This window comes from Maniola hyperantus, chromosome 9 (genome assembly GCF_902806685.2).
Source record: "Maniola hyperantus chromosome 9, iAphHyp1.2, whole genome shotgun sequence".
Taxonomy (NCBI): Eukaryota; Metazoa; Arthropoda; class Insecta; order Lepidoptera; family Nymphalidae; genus Maniola; species Maniola hyperantus.
The window spans coordinates 3,891,477-3,906,932 of NC_048544.1; the positions used below are offsets into that span (position 1 = coordinate 3,891,477).

The 15,456-nt window shown below is 39.0% G+C and overlaps 2 protein-coding genes across 2 annotated transcripts; one reads left to right on the plus strand and one right to left on the minus strand.

The window, feature by feature from the left end:
- The first annotated feature begins 1,989 nt into the window (after nt 1-1,989).
- LOC117985191 (uncharacterized) lies at nt 1,990-8,496 on the plus strand. The gene is made up of 13 exons (XM_034971885.2): nt 1,990-2,024; nt 2,672-2,747; nt 3,471-3,535; nt 4,463-4,529; nt 4,774-4,829; nt 5,843-5,906; nt 6,415-6,470; nt 6,668-6,731; nt 6,829-6,864; nt 6,964-6,996; nt 7,403-7,483; nt 7,831-7,901; nt 8,379-8,496. Exons 5-13 carry the CDS (start codon nt 4,784-4,786, stop codon nt 8,456-8,458), a joined length of 531 nt encoding a protein of 176 aa, XP_034827776.2. The 5' UTR covers nt 1,990-2,024; nt 2,672-2,747; nt 3,471-3,535; nt 4,463-4,529; nt 4,774-4,783; the 3' UTR covers nt 8,459-8,496.
- A 631-nt stretch (nt 8,497-9,127) lies between these two features.
- LOC117985480 (leucine-rich repeat neuronal protein 3-like) lies at nt 9,128-14,987 on the minus strand. The gene is made up of 10 exons (XM_034972212.2): nt 14,812-14,987; nt 13,906-13,974; nt 13,332-13,466; nt 12,824-13,041; nt 12,092-12,289; nt 11,617-11,816; nt 10,994-11,201; nt 10,304-10,485; nt 9,749-9,882; nt 9,128-9,370 (listed from the first exon to the last, which is right to left on the minus strand). The coding sequence occupies exons 2-10, from the start codon at nt 13,967-13,969 to the stop codon at nt 9,228-9,230; spliced, it is 1,482 nt and encodes a 493-aa protein (XP_034828103.1). The 5' UTR covers nt 13,970-13,974; nt 14,812-14,987; the 3' UTR covers nt 9,128-9,227.
- Nucleotides 14,988-15,456: the final 469 nt, after the last annotated feature.

The window sequence follows — 15,456 nt, forward strand, 5'->3', positions numbered from 1 at the left end:
GTGACTGACTGACTGATCTATCAACGCACAGCTCAATTATCACGTAGGCATCCGCTAAGAAAGGATTTTTGAAAATTCAACCCCTAAGGGGGTGAAATAGGGGTTTGAAATTTGTGTAGTCCACGCGGATGAAGTTGCGAGCATAAGCTAAGTAGTTAATAATAATTAAGTATGTTTTGCCTCACGGACCGCTCTCAAACTAAAATACTTTTAAAAAGACTTAAGTACCTGCCTATTTACTGGACGTCTTTTGATTATAAGTGTGAAATTAATTTGAATGTAGGATAATGTAATGTAATTTTTAGCTGAAATAAAAAAGTTTAAATAATTATATGTAGGTTTAGCACGATTAGAATTATATACTTTATTTGTAACCACTTCATAACAAACTAACTTATTATAATTTAATTTAATGTAATTACTAACCTAACTCCCGCACAAAATTCAATAGATATAATGTAAATGAGTGAACACTTAATAGGCATATGTACAAACTAGAAATAAGTAGCTAAGTAAAAATGTAAAAGCTGTTTGTGTTCCATAATAAAAAAATAAAAAATAAAAAATGTTTTACAGATATGGGTACAACAACGACCGTCACCAAAGAATTACTGAAACATATTCATTCGCCCACAGATGATAATATGTAAGTAAAACTATCCATTTAAAACTGCAAAAAAGTATATTTTTAGGGTTCCGTACCTCAAAAGGAAAAAAAGGACCCTTATAGGACCACTTTGTTGTCTGTCTGTCAAAAATCCTACAGGGTACTTCCCGTTGACCTAGAATCATGAAATTTGGCAGGTAGATAGGTCTTATAGCACACGTAAGGGGAAAAATCCAAAAACCGTAAATTTGTGGTTACCTACATCACAAAAAAAATTTCATGAACAAATAATAAGTATTTTCAATTTTCTAAGTAAGGTACCTAGGTAACAAGGAATACTTAGTGGGGCTTATATGAAGGGGTTATACCTGTACATTCCAAAAAAGATTTTTATTTCTTTTTATGCATAATCGTTTTTCATTATTGTGCAAAATGTCGAAAAACATTAGATTACAACATGGGGTTATTCAAGGGCGGACCAACAAATTCCTGATAGTCCGGCAACGCATTGGTGGTTCCTCTGGTATTGCAAATACTCATGGGCGGCGGTAATCACTTAACATCAGGTGACCCGCCTGCTCGTTTGCTCGCCATTATTATTTAAAAAAATACGACGGAACCGTCGGTGCGCAAGTCTGACTCGTACCTGGCCGGTTTTTTAATGATTGTATTAAAGCATTATGAAAAGTATCTAAGTTGGATGTTTTTTACAGTGAGAGTAAAACAGCTACACCTGCAAAGTCGCGAAAAAAAAGAAAAAGCAAACGAGAAAAGAATTATGTTTGTATTTTTGTTATTGTTTTACCAAAACTAATAATTAAACTAATTAATCTGGACTATGTGTTACGTATAATTTACCATTTTGAAGTGGTTTGATATTTAAGTAGGTAGGATGCGAAAGATTTTCTGGTAAAGGACGAGGCTATTTGAATTTGTAAATTAGTAATTTTAGTGAAAGTTTCAAATTAAGGTATGATTCCGAACCACGCTGCACTCAGCAGTGCTGCCGCAACAATGCTGTCACCACCTATCAGGTTTAGGGATTTTTGCGCGTATTTAAAGCTCGTCTTTGTACGAAGTCTGAAATACAGTACACGGCCGAATGTAATGTACGACCTTTACAAGGAGATAGCACATTTGTAGAGCACTGTCTCTGTCGTTGACATCCGACAAAACGTCATGTATACGTATGAGTAACAGAGATAACACTCTACAAAGTCGAAATGTCATTCTAAAGGCCAATGTACATTACTTTCGGCCGTGTACTGTCATGTTGTTTTCCGTTTACGCCATAAATAGGTAGGTACTCACTCATCTCAAGAACACGATCTTATATGTGAAAAATATCCCTACAAAAAATTAACCAACTGATTTTTTTTTCAGAAAAAAACCCACTGCAGTGATTTAAGAATTGCAGGTATTTTTAGTTAATTTAGCCGGGCATGCATGTTGCACGCCACCCCACCCGACTCAACGTTATTCGGATTAATAACATTATAGGCGGATTTTCTTAGGTTAGGTTTAGTAGAGGGAGGGCGGGTGTTGCATGCAGCATGTTGCGGGCTGCACCTTGTACCATACAGATTTGTCTGTTTTGGCGGATTATGGTTAAATAGAAGATGCCCCCGACTTCAGCCGCGTGGTTTAGGTTTTTAAAATTCCGAAGGAAGTTTTCAATTTTCCGGGATAAAACGTACTTACCCTTTATCCGTGTCCGATATGCAAGCTATCTCTGTGGCAAATAAATGAAGCCCGCGATTTTGTCCACGTGGATTTCGGTATAAATCCCGTAGGAATTTTATTTCGGGACGTAAAGTAGCCTTCGTAAAAATCGGTTGAACGGATGTGCCGTAAAAACTAGCAGACAGACAGACACACTTTCGCATTTATAATTAAGCTATTGTTGTTCCTTGTGTACTTACTACACACACCACCACAGATGACGGGGCCTGGGGGACTGGGGTTGGGTTGGGTGCCGTCTTACATGTGTTTCTGTCAGTAGGTAGGTATTTATTGCTGGCCAGCAATCGCTTACAAAGGATTAATTGATCACAAATGTTCTAGAGCTCGGTGCATCCACGGAGATAGCCCACGTGGCTTTGAGGAAGCGTTCTGAGATCCCTGTCATCATTAAATCCGAGTACGTTGAACTAAAATCTAAAACCTATTTAGTAGTAAGTTGTTATGTCAAGACAGACCGCCATGCTATATTTCTGACTGGTCTCAAAACAATACAGTAAAGGTGGTTACACACTCATCCGATCCGAGTCCGTGAAAATATATAGTAGCTTATGACATAATATGTCGTAGATAATCGCTGGTATTCTCATGGATGACGGATAGAACTCGGATGACGTAAGTGCAGTGCGTAATCGCCGTAAGTATAGGTTTTTTTTATTATTCAGATACAAGTTAGCCCTTGACTGCAATCTCACCTGATTGTAAGTGATGATGCAGTCTAAGATGATAGCGGGCTAACCTGGAAGGGGTATGGCCGTTTTTATTAAACCCATATCCCTTTGGTTTCTACACGGCATCATACCGGAACGCTAAATCGCTTGGCGGCACGGCTTTGCCGGTAGGGTGGTAACTAGCCACGGCCGAAGCCTCCCACCAGACTAGACCAGAAATTTAGAAATTATAAAATTCCAAAACCCTGCCAGGAATCGAACCCGGGACCTCCCACTAATAAGACCACAGCGCTCACCACTGCGCCAGGGAGGTCGTCGGTTTGGTGATTCGTGGCGTTCTATGGATGGAACTTGGGGGTAATAGATAACGATTTTATTATTATTAAGTATAGTTTAACTGTTTAAACTTAAAGCATACAGGTTTATAATGACTTAATGTTCTTTATTTCAAGGACTAGCATAAAGCGTACAGCAAGTGAAGCAACACATAACTTGTCTAACTTAACACAGGAATCAGGTGAGTTCACTCTATTATTATTATGCTTTTAATTCAAATATTTTAATTTGTTAAAATTTGTATAATACGTCCGAGCTAACAAAGGGAAATAGTTTCCGCCATGTTGTGACGTCTTAGTTACAAATATAGGTATTTTGATTTACTTATATTTTTAACTAGCTGAACCGGGGCGGCTTCGCTCGGGTGGGGTTTAGAAAATTGAGGGGGAGGTTGAATTATATTTTTTCTCTCCGTAAGAACCATCCTCGTACTTCAAGGAATATTATAAAAAAAGAATTAGCGAAATCGGTTCAGCGGTTCTCGAGATTTGCGATGAGCAACACATTTAGTGATTCATTTTTATATTATAGAATAATAAGTAGTATATTCTTCGCCTAAAGCCCTACATATTCCACTAAGTACTTCTTATACAGCGTGTAACCAGAACGCTAGCAAAAACTTAGCGTTATTATTATACCTACTACCTAAACAATCCAATACCAATAACCATTTGCCTCATTTTGTAGTTTTAGTGATTTAGTATTTTTCAAAGCCGCAATGTAAATGTACCTATAACGTGTAAAACTCGGATCGATGCCCCGCCTTAGACGCGGCATTGACTCCAAGTGACCTACTTACGCAACGTTCGTTGACCTCTAGCGTTAGTCATATGTTTTATTTGCAATTTATCGTAAACTTTTACAAAATTATAGGATTTTTCTAAAATGTTTTGCGTTTACTTGTGGTATCATATCAGTAATCATCAGTTACTATCATCTGTCTTCTGTTTTGCCAGTGTTCTGGTTACACCCTGTATAAAGTATATGGTTAGCAACTTGCTAACCGTACCTACTTTTCAAATGGCGGTAGAGAGATTGAGGTAATGTGGCGCTCCCATTGTTATTTGTTGCTTTGAAGGCATTATATCTAAATGTGAACTTTTTTCAGATATCTCAGGTGAAGGCGATTCAAGACGTTTGCATTATTCTGAATGCTCATCAGATTTGATAGATTCGTAAGATATTTTTATAAATTCAACTTAAAACCGGTAGATAGACGGGTATAAAGGTAGGTATAGTCTGCGCCAGGTCGAAATGGCAATCGGGGTAAGAGGCGGAGGGACACCCCGCATACCCACGCTCGCCCGCACAGGGTTAGTGCGGGGGCTGTGCGGGTGTGCGGGGTGTTCCCTCGACCTGTCGCGTACTTATAGATACGTTGGCACCTTGACACAAGCTTATATTCATTGTATCTTTTAGCAGCCACGGGATGAATCACACCATTGCAAGTATGATACAGCTACCATATAAAAGTTGTAAGTAATCAAATATTAATATGTCTATCTCTTTTATTGACACGGAACCATAAATCGATTATAAATGCGTTTCTTGAGAAAGAAACTAGTGAATAGCTAGTCAAGGCATTTCTCGTCGGCGGTGGGATGTGCCCAGGCGTGACAAGCTGTTAAACTTATGTCACGATTAAACACGGACCACCAAGCACAAATCAGTATTCATACCTCCATGATAGGTTATACAACTTGGTAAGTCAACAGACCCTGACTTCTGACTTGATTTTGCTTTTATAGTCAGTCAAAATTTAACGGATGTAACTTGAACCATCTGTCATGCAGATGGAGTTCCAATTTTAACTGAAAGACTAGAACTAGGGAGACTGAAGAAGAATATTAGGAAACGTTTGTCCTACACCTACGAATATAATATGAGTGACTGACCAATTGACCATTGTAGACAAATCACCACCTATAGAGACGCTTAATAGCCGGGCACCCCCGATCGCCAAGCTTAGGCAAGTTGCTTAGCATAAAAGTCGGCCCACGCCCGTTTGGTACCCTCATTCCGCACATTGTCTCGATTACGTGACTTTTGACTCCACCAATCACAACAAAGCATTCTCCTCTGTCCCACGGCAACATTTTACGATTTTGTTTTCATGCAAAACCTTGTACCTATATGCGTACTCTTGAGGCAGAATTCTCAGTGCCATTGTAGGTAACGTTAGTACATAATAATTGTATTGTATTGTATTGTATTTATTTATTTATTAAAGAAGAATATTTACAGTTTACAACCAGTTTGGTGCATTCATAAACTTTAAATAAGTTTTTCCGTACACCAGTGCCGTCGACAGTCGACATGTAACACATTAATTTATTGTTATACTTAATACTTAAAAGCTAACTAACACTTACTTAATATAAACTAACAAAATTGAGCTAAATGTGGGTTATTTTAAACTTAATATACATAATAGATTTAAAAAAATTCAATGGTACTTACCTATAATTAAATTACTGTTCACTTGCAGTCAAAAGAAACATTTTGGGCCGGAGTTCATTGATCGACGTCATAATGAGCAGCAGGGCGTCTGAGTGAGTCTATCTATATTCTTCATCGGCCGCGGAACTCAGATGGCAGTCAGTTCATATAAAAAAGTTCTAGTGTACACAATACCTTAATCCGTCATCATCAACCCATCGCCGGCGCACTACTGAGCACGGGTATCCTCTCAGAATTAGAAGGGATATACCTAGTCTACCACGCCTGGCCAACTGCGGATTGCCAAACTTTACACACCCTTGAGATCATTATGGAGAGCTCTTTAGCATGCCGGTTTCCTCAGAGCGGTTACGCATTGCATCCGATCCGAGTCCGTGAAAATACGTTTCTCTTTGTTTTGTATGGTAGCTTATGATAGGTATATTATGTCGTAGATAATCGCTGGTATTCTCACGGATGACGGATAGAACTCGGATGACGGAAGTGCAGTGCGTAAGTAATCGGCCGTCACGATGGTTTTCGTTCACCGTTAAAGCAAGTGATTCTTTAATTGCTTAAAACGCATATGAACTAAACCTACTTATCTCTTGTATTTTTCAGATGCATTCTTAATAAATTCAGGACACTTTTCCAACACGAAATCACAGAACACCAACGTAAGTTTGAGAAATGTTTGATATACTTATTTTTGAAGTGAACCTTTGAAGTAGGTATAACTAATCGAGATTGGTATTATCCAGAACCGTTTGCCAAAATTGTTTTATATCAGTTTTATGTTTCCCGCGATAAAATCATTATCACAACCCATATTATAAATGCGATGTCTATTTCTACTGTGAAAATTTTGTTGTAGGACGGGGCATGAAAAAACTGTTTTCAACGATAAATCGCAAAAAAGAACAATACAAATTAGGATGGTAAATATTCAGATACCCTCCAAAAATCTTGCCCAAAGATATTATAAAACTCCATATTCATACTGTAGGTACCTACTTAATTTAAACGATTTTTCAGGCTTGACGTGATGAGTCAAATTCCAGAAGATGAAAGGTAAGGTTTCAAATTTCATGGTTTAAGTTAATATAATTTCAAAATTAAAAATGCGCACCCATCCCGTTCTAATTTCCTAAACAAAGTTTATCTTTGCAGGATACCTGATAATATAAAGAAACGAGAAAAGAGGTTGGTTTATCAATGGAGGCGTCTAAGAAGTTTAAAAAAAAACTATAGTGTCTACCTGCAAATATTTTACTGGTTTTTATTAGCCATCTGAGGCACTTGCAAAGTTGAGTCGACGGTTTTTTTCAGATAACAATTAACAACTGAAACTCAGCTTAATATACTTTACCAAACGGTTGAAATTGGATAAGACGGTGGAGATCATCCTGCGGCATTAGGTACAACCCTTTGTAAGGCCTCGCCTCGTCTTCTTCCATTTATCGCGGACTTTCTCCAGTTTGTGTATTTACCTATTCTCCTCCTTCTTCTCCGCATTCTATCCTACGGGGTTTTGATCTGTCTTTTGGTCTTTTCTTGACAGTGGATATATTGAACAGATTTTGATAGAACTTACTATTTCATTTTTCAGGTGCAGACATTTTAAACAGTCTCACAGTTACCGATGTATGCGCTCACATGTCATGAGACTGGCTGGTCCTACGCGAAGCGAGTAAGAATAATTGACTAACTTATTGACTAAACAGAAATAGGTACAACACAGAACAGAAGTTCCCCAGGACGAACAGTTAGCACCCAAAATGTGACGACACTGCTCTGTCATAAAATCGATTATCAGATTTCAGAAAATTAGACATTTATTATTTGAAGAGATAGGTCGCCGATGCATCACCATGATTGTATTCAGAAATGTGCTGAATTGGCTTCATATTCTGGTCCCTCATTTTGTTCCTCTTTACTTTTGACTGAGGTTTCTTTATTTCTAATATTTTAACAAACAAATTAGATATACCAATTATAGGTACATTATACTTATTCAGGTATTTCTTTACATTTCAGACTTGCAGTTCTTCGTAAGAAAGTGAAAAATACTTTCTGTTTCAAATTATGTAAAGGTCTTCGTAATTTTAGTAAGTATTTTTAATAATAATTCTAAATCTTTACTTGGCAGTGGAATGGTGCAACCTAGGTACTAGATAGGGCTGGAGACGCCTCGCACACCCGCACAACCCGGTGCGGGATAGCGCGAGTGACGTCAGCGTAGCGTGTCATCTCGCCCTGTCACATACTAACCTACCCTACTTTCACTACGGATCAGTTATTTCAAATAAAAGAGCGTGGATGTGACCTGCAGCTCGTTCCAGCAATACGCGGGACTGCAATAACTTTTATATATAAGTATGGCATAATATTATATATCAAATCTTTGAAAGTACCATCGAGTTTCTTGCTGGTTCTTCTCGGTAAGAAAGGCATTCCGAACCAGTGGTAGATGCATTTGACGATTCAAAAGTAGGTACTTGTAAAAGTTTAATTGAATAAAAAATATTTTATTTATTTATTTATTATTTATTCCTCTACACTTGTATAGAGACTAATTCTTTCAGACGATCAGTACGTCGACATACTGACATCAGTAGCTCGTGAACAAAGCCGCAAAGTAACTGGTCCAGTAGCGATACGTTGACGCAAAAACATCTTATAAATTATATTGATAGTACAAGCACTAAGTATGTTGATAATACTTACCCCAGTAGACTGGATGAAGCCGACAGAAGCTTAAGCCTGTGAGAACAATCTCTACTAAAATCTTATTGAATCATATTGAAAAGTGTAACTTCGAAAAACTATAGGGGAACGTTTTATTGTTAAGAATTATAGCTATAAATGAAAATTTACTTTCTCTGCTATTAGATTTTTCGATCCAGCATTTCTTTCCTTAATCAGTCTTCTATTGGATTTCACACGTCTTTATTCAGACCTAAAAGAGATTCAACCTCCAATAAGAAATGACACTCGGAAGTGGTTAAGACGGATAGAACAAACGTACCTACTAGAGAGAGTCAGCACGTGCCAGAACTTCGTTTAGATCTGTCTTAGTTGTCTTACGGCCGCACTCAGAGTCGCTTAATCGTTACTTAAGTTTAGTTAAAACGAGACAGAGCTATATCTCTCACATAAATCTGTCTCGTTTTAACTCAATCTTAAGTAACGAATAACGACTCTGAGTACGGCTGTTAGATCTGATTCTGATCTGTGTTAGGGACAAAACGTAGAGAAACTTTCAGCTTTTAGAAAATAACGAAGGTCTAGCACGTGCTGACTCTTAGTCCATAGGTACAAGGAAATAACAAAATCACATTTCACAAACTTTGTTTTACAAATAAATTACAAACTAGGTACACTTATTAGTTAAATACATAAATTAAGTATATAATATAGATAATAATTTTTATCTATATATAATTGTCGGTGCTGGGCGCGCGTTTGTAGAAGGCGCGCGACACGTCGACGGGCCCGCGGAGCCCCAGCCACACGAAGTAGCCGTGGCGCCACAGCAGCATCAGCGTGAACATTATCGGCACCGCCAACAGGACACCTAGGAAATGCATCATCATTATCATCATCATCCCATCGCCGGCTCACTACTAAACACGGTTATCCTCTCGAATGAGAAGGGGTTAGCCATAGTCCTCTACCAAGACATTTCAGGGGCATTGACAAGGGCATTTTTCAGCACCTTGTTGGCGACAGCTCGAGATGGTAATTTTCTAGTGAGGTGACATCACATACCAGGTATAAGTCAAGTACAAAAGTACGATTTTAGTCCTAAAGGTGAACCGTACTTTTGACATGACAGTTAACACATTTTGTACGGATTGTACCTTGCATTTTCTCTTGCCGCTTCTCAGCTAGCTCTACTTAGCGCCTCCTGCGGGTATAGTGACCGACACGCGATCTCCCAGTTATTACTTACCAATTAGTGTTCCAAGCAGTATAGCACCGTCCTTCTCAGGTCTGTTGCCGTACTTGTCCACGCAGCGCATGGTGCGGTGGATGTCGTGCAAATGTTTCATCGTGTAACCTTTCATCTCTATCGGCTCTGCACAACTGCAAATTAAAAGTTGAGTTACTATTAGCGTTAGGTAAAAAGAACTCTGCTGGAAAGAGGAAAAACTGCATCAATCATTAATCCAATCTTGATTGTTGTGATTGCCCGAATTTATGGTATTCTTGCTACAACAGTCGCCTTCTAGTAATGTGCTAGAATGGCAACCTTGCCACGTAGCCCTTTATACTATCTGTAGGACTACGGGTGATCTGATTTGCCCATGGTCCGATTGATGAAACCACAGGCAATCTGATTTCCCATGGTCCGATTGATAGGACCACGGGCAAAAAAAGTCCCTTAGATTTACCAGTACAATAAACGAATCGGCTGATATGCGCTGTGGTAACTCGGACAGTGGACACACTCCTCAGTTCAGTCATACGGAAATTCAGTTAGGAGATTATAATTATAATAACTTACACCATATTCTCAGACGCATTGACGACCTTGTGTTCCACGTACTCCACCAACGTACTGACCATCCACTGGGTCGAGCAGTCGCAGAGGAAAGGGTTGTTGGAAACGTCGACCACTTCCAGCAGGTCCCAGCGCGAGAGGAAACGAGAGTCGATCTCTGACAGGTTGTTGGATTGAAGGTAGAGCTGTTACGGAAAATTGAAAAATCTGAGATGCATGACCATGACCCATGCAAAAAATCAAGTCGATTCGTTGCTCCGTTGCGACGTGATTGAAGGACAAATCAACAAACACTTTCACATTTATAATATTATGGGTAGGTACTGATTCATTAAAACCATATTAAAAAAAAGAAACATTCTTATTTGAAAGTACAGTTGAATGGTTCCACTTGCAACGCCAACTTAGGAGACTCCAAGGTTCCTAAACCTCAGTAGTTCTTAAAATTCATCAACATCAGAAAGTAGAAGGAAGTTCAGGTGTGTACTTGTTTAATCAAAAGTCAGTGAAAGGTCTTTCCTATAACATCAAGCTAAAACTTAGGGTGGAAATGTGAAGCTTGAGGTTTAAGCTCAAGTGCAGTCTCTGAAGGTTGTCCTGTGCCCCCGGCCTGGCGTGAATCAATACTTAGGCTTAAGCTACAGATACTAGTGTATCTATGGGTCCAAAACTTTAGACAGAAAAGGAAGTTACCTCTTTAACCAAAGGCCAGTCGAAGGTCTCTCCTATATCATCGGCCCTAGCCAGAGCTTTAGGGTCGAGGGTGCGAAGCTTGGGGTTGAAGCTCAAGTGCAGTCTCTGCAGGTTCTCTAGGCCAGCCAGCGCCCCTGGCCCGACGCTAGTCAGTTGCTTCATGTTGCACATATGTAGCTCTTGCAGTTTGCGGAGACGGGGGAAACCTCTACAATTTTGAGAGAAAAAATATTAAAACTCTGTAAATATTATAAAAATTAGTAGGTAAATTGTATGTTAATATCGACTGTGAACTGGTAACTGGTACTATTAGTAGGCTACTTCAAGAAAATAAAAAATTAAGGCGCTAGCGAACAAAACGCTGTAATTGCACGAAACAAAATTTTAGAGGATGAGCAAAAAACTAAATGAAAGATACTGAATCTTTACTGTATTAGATCGAAATCACAAACTTTGGACTCGATATTAATTTTCTAACAGTTTTAGGGGGTTTTGCTTACAATTGAATACAGATTTTTATTCAGTTAGCCAAAAAACTCCTAAAATAAAAATGAAAGTATTTCAATCAGAAGTGTAGCTCGCCAGCTCCTCATATATTACGCATAAAATCCCAAATCACTTACGGATAATCTTCAGAGTTCCCGTCCAATAATTTAATAGGATTCTGATTCAAGTTCAAGTAGAGTAGGCTCTTCGCCTCCACCAACTCCTGGGGGATGGAGGTCAGCTTGTTGTCGCTGATGTCCAGGCGCTCCAGGAACCGTGGGGTGTGGAGGAATCTGTCTGGGATGTCTGAGAACCCACAGGAGCGCAGACGAAGGACCTGGTGGAAGAAAATCTGTTATCATCGGCAGGCTGAACAACACATGACCCAATGACAGTAACGTGGTTGACGACCACTGACGACTGTCTTCGGGTTCAGAGGGTTGCCGCTCAGATCGAGTTCGCTCAACTCCGGCAGTGCCTGAACAGGTCAGGTGTCGAGAGTGTTGACAGCGATGGCAGGATGTGGACAGATTCAGAGGGTTGCCTTCAGGTCAAGCTTGCTTATTTCTAACAGTGCTCAACCAGGCCAGTTTATAAGAGTGTAGATCGTACCTTTAGCATGGGCAGACTGGATATAGCGATGGCAGTGACTTGATCGATCGTGGTCAGAGGGTTGCCGCTCAGGTCGAGCTCGCTCAACTCTGGCATATGCTCGAACAGATCCTGGTTGAGCGAGTGGAGGTCGTTGTATGCTAGGTTGAGGGTGCGCAGGGAGGCGAGAGGTTCGTACTCTTCCGGTGAGTAGCGACCCTGAAAAACAAAATAATCTATAGCTTTCAGCACGACAACTTAGAGAATTTAACTTTTGGATACCTAAGCGTAACAAGAGCATATCACACCTAAAAACTTTAGCTTCTAATCACCACCCGCATACTTATTATAAAGAAAGTAAATAACACACTTTTGTTTTTGGTTGATCTGAAATAATTGTCCCAACTGAGCAACGGATCGGCATGGTATTAGTTAAAGACCTGAAGAGTATAATATAGGCTACTTTTTATCCCGAAAAATCAAAGAGTTCACACGGAATTTTCAAAAATCTAAATCCACGCGGACAAAGTCGCGAATAAATAAAAAATAAATGAAAATGAACTTCCCATTGCATGCGACGTAAAATACTTTATAATACTTACCTACCCAATTATTCTTACGATCTACATAAGTACCTACGTATTCAGATTCATTTTTCTAAAGGCACTTCCCTACTATGTACTTATTACCAAAAAGAAAGAAAGTTTCATGCGTGGTTTTTCATCTAACGTTATAAACCCCCTTTAAAATTACCTCAAAAGCATGTGGACTCAGGTTGGCAGTGGTTAGCTTGTTGTGGCTCAGATCTAAAACTTGCATCTGCTGCAGGTTCTGGAAGCTCGCTTTCTCTATGAGCTCGATGGAGCATCGCGATAGGTTCAGCACTTTGACCGGCAGCTCTGCTACGGCTGTGATGTTTCTGATCAAGTTCTCGCTTAAATCTATTGTGGCTGGTTTCATAGGTTTCAAAACTGAAATCAAATAGGAACAGTGAATATAGCTGTTTATTCATTAAAAAACCTGGTCAAGTGGCACGGTTCGCATTCATTCGTGTGCGAGTGCGGTTCGCATTCGACCGGGTTTTAATAGAAAAAATTATTTCGTCTAGAAGTTGTAGGCTCTATGGCAATTGAGAGATAGATGACGTGCCTAATTACCGCATTTCCAATAACAAGAGCCGACAAGAAACTCCGCAGTAGGTACGAAGATATTTGATGCTGATGCAACTAAATTGTGGTACCTATAATAAATAAAAACTTACTGGCCCATTCTTCCTTCTTGAAAAATTCTACGATGCCTTGATCAAAGCAATTTACTTTATCATCTTTGCATATACATTTTCTGCAAATTCCAGTTTGCTTCCATGTATCATCAGATTTTGGCGCTTCTGTTGCGTCTGAAAAAGAAACTGTTAGTTACGCTACTGCATACTAGATGACGCTAGGCATCACGGAGTGTAAAAAATACCGTGAAAACTGAAAAAATCAAAGTTTACTAAACTTAATTTTCATAAATTATAATCAATGAAAATACTGCGACAATAATAAATAAGTTTTGTAATATAAATTTACAGACTATAAAATTATGAATTAATAGAAAACTAAAGTTGGTAAACATGAAAAAGTTGCTGATATCAAAAATAAAAAGCAACGACCCAAGTGCCCAGAACAGTGGCTGCATTACCTCGTAGAATGGCCAAATGACAAATCTGAGAGTATAATTGGTACCTTACATATTTACCATCATTGTATCTAAAGGAACAAAAATAAAAATTATTTTACTAAAAAAATTTTTTTTTTCTGAAAAAGGGTTTGGTAAAAATTGTTACTACTTACTTTCACAGTTGATTCCAATAAAAACAAAAGCCAGAATACAAACGGAAATGACTCGTCGCGCCATTTCCACTGAAAGGAAAAAGATAAGTCAACACAGAATACCTATAGTTCGCGACAGGTCGAGATGGCAATCGGGGTATGAGGCGGGGGAACGCCCCTCCCGTCTCCCACGCTCGCCCGCACCGGGTTAACGCGGGCTGTTCGGGTGTGCGAGTGTGCGGGGCGTCCCCACCACGATTACCGTCTCAACCAGTCGCGTACTATACTTATACTTTTTTTTTATTTATTCAGATACAAGTTAGCCCTTGACTGCAATCTCACCTGGTGGTAAGTGATGATGCAGTCTAAGATGATAGCGGGCTAACCTGGAAGGGGTATGGCAGTTTTATTAAACCCATACCGCTTTGGTTTCTACACGGCATCGTACCGGAACGCTAAATCGCTTGGCGGCACGGCTTTGCCGGTAGGGTAGTAACTAGCCACGGCCGAAGCCTCCCACCAGACCAGACCAGAAATTTAGAAATTATAAAATTCCAAACCCCTGCCAGGAATCGAACCCGGGACCTTCCACTATTAAGACCACAGCGCTCACCACTGCGCCAGGGAGGTCGTCAAAATATATACTCTTCATAACTGGGTTATAGGTACGTTCCAAAGGTTTAACAATATGTTATCGTCAAAATTCTTATCGAGTTTAAACTACTCTTAACTGAAATAAGAGACATAACTAGTTTTGACGAACGACGTTGATCAAGCGAGACGAGACGTTACAGGTTTCAAAATTTGCCGTTTTTTATGTTTTGCTGCGTAAATTAACTATCTATACTATAAACCTACCTACTTATACGTTTTGCACATTATGTAAACACTTACAACAATAGATATTTGCTATACGTTCATACTTACATAAGTTACTTAAATAGCACTACGCATTAACTACCTATGTTATGTATGTATTTACACTTTTCGCCACTTTTTCTTGTAACACAAATCACTTAACCACAATACGCGAGACAGTAAGGGAAATCTTTCCTGAGTTAGGAACAAAATGGCTGACTGGCTGCTATCTTATCGTACAGTGTTTTATCATTTGGTTTATATTGTTATCAGGGAAAGTTTGGTCTTACTGACAGCGGGCAAGGGATTTATTCGAATGTAAAAGCAAAAAAATTACATAGAACTATTAGCGATAATTTACTCATTATTTACTTTGCTGTTTAGATATATCACTTTTGACTTTCGTAACAAAAATTTAAAAACTTTTTTATATCCTCACTATATATCATAAATGCAAAAATGAGTCTCTCTGTCCATCTTTCTTATTCTTGAGCTTTTCACGGTCCATCCGTTTAACCAGTTTTGACAAAAGGTACAGAAATAATAGGCTGCTTTTTAGTTCAGGAAATCAGTGTTTCCACGGGATTTTTAAAAAACCTAAAACCGACCGACGAAGTCGCGTGGAATAGTTCTCTACCTAGTTTACATATTTTAAGTTCAAGTACAATCAAACTGTTAACTCTAATCCATACTAATATTATGAATATGCGACAG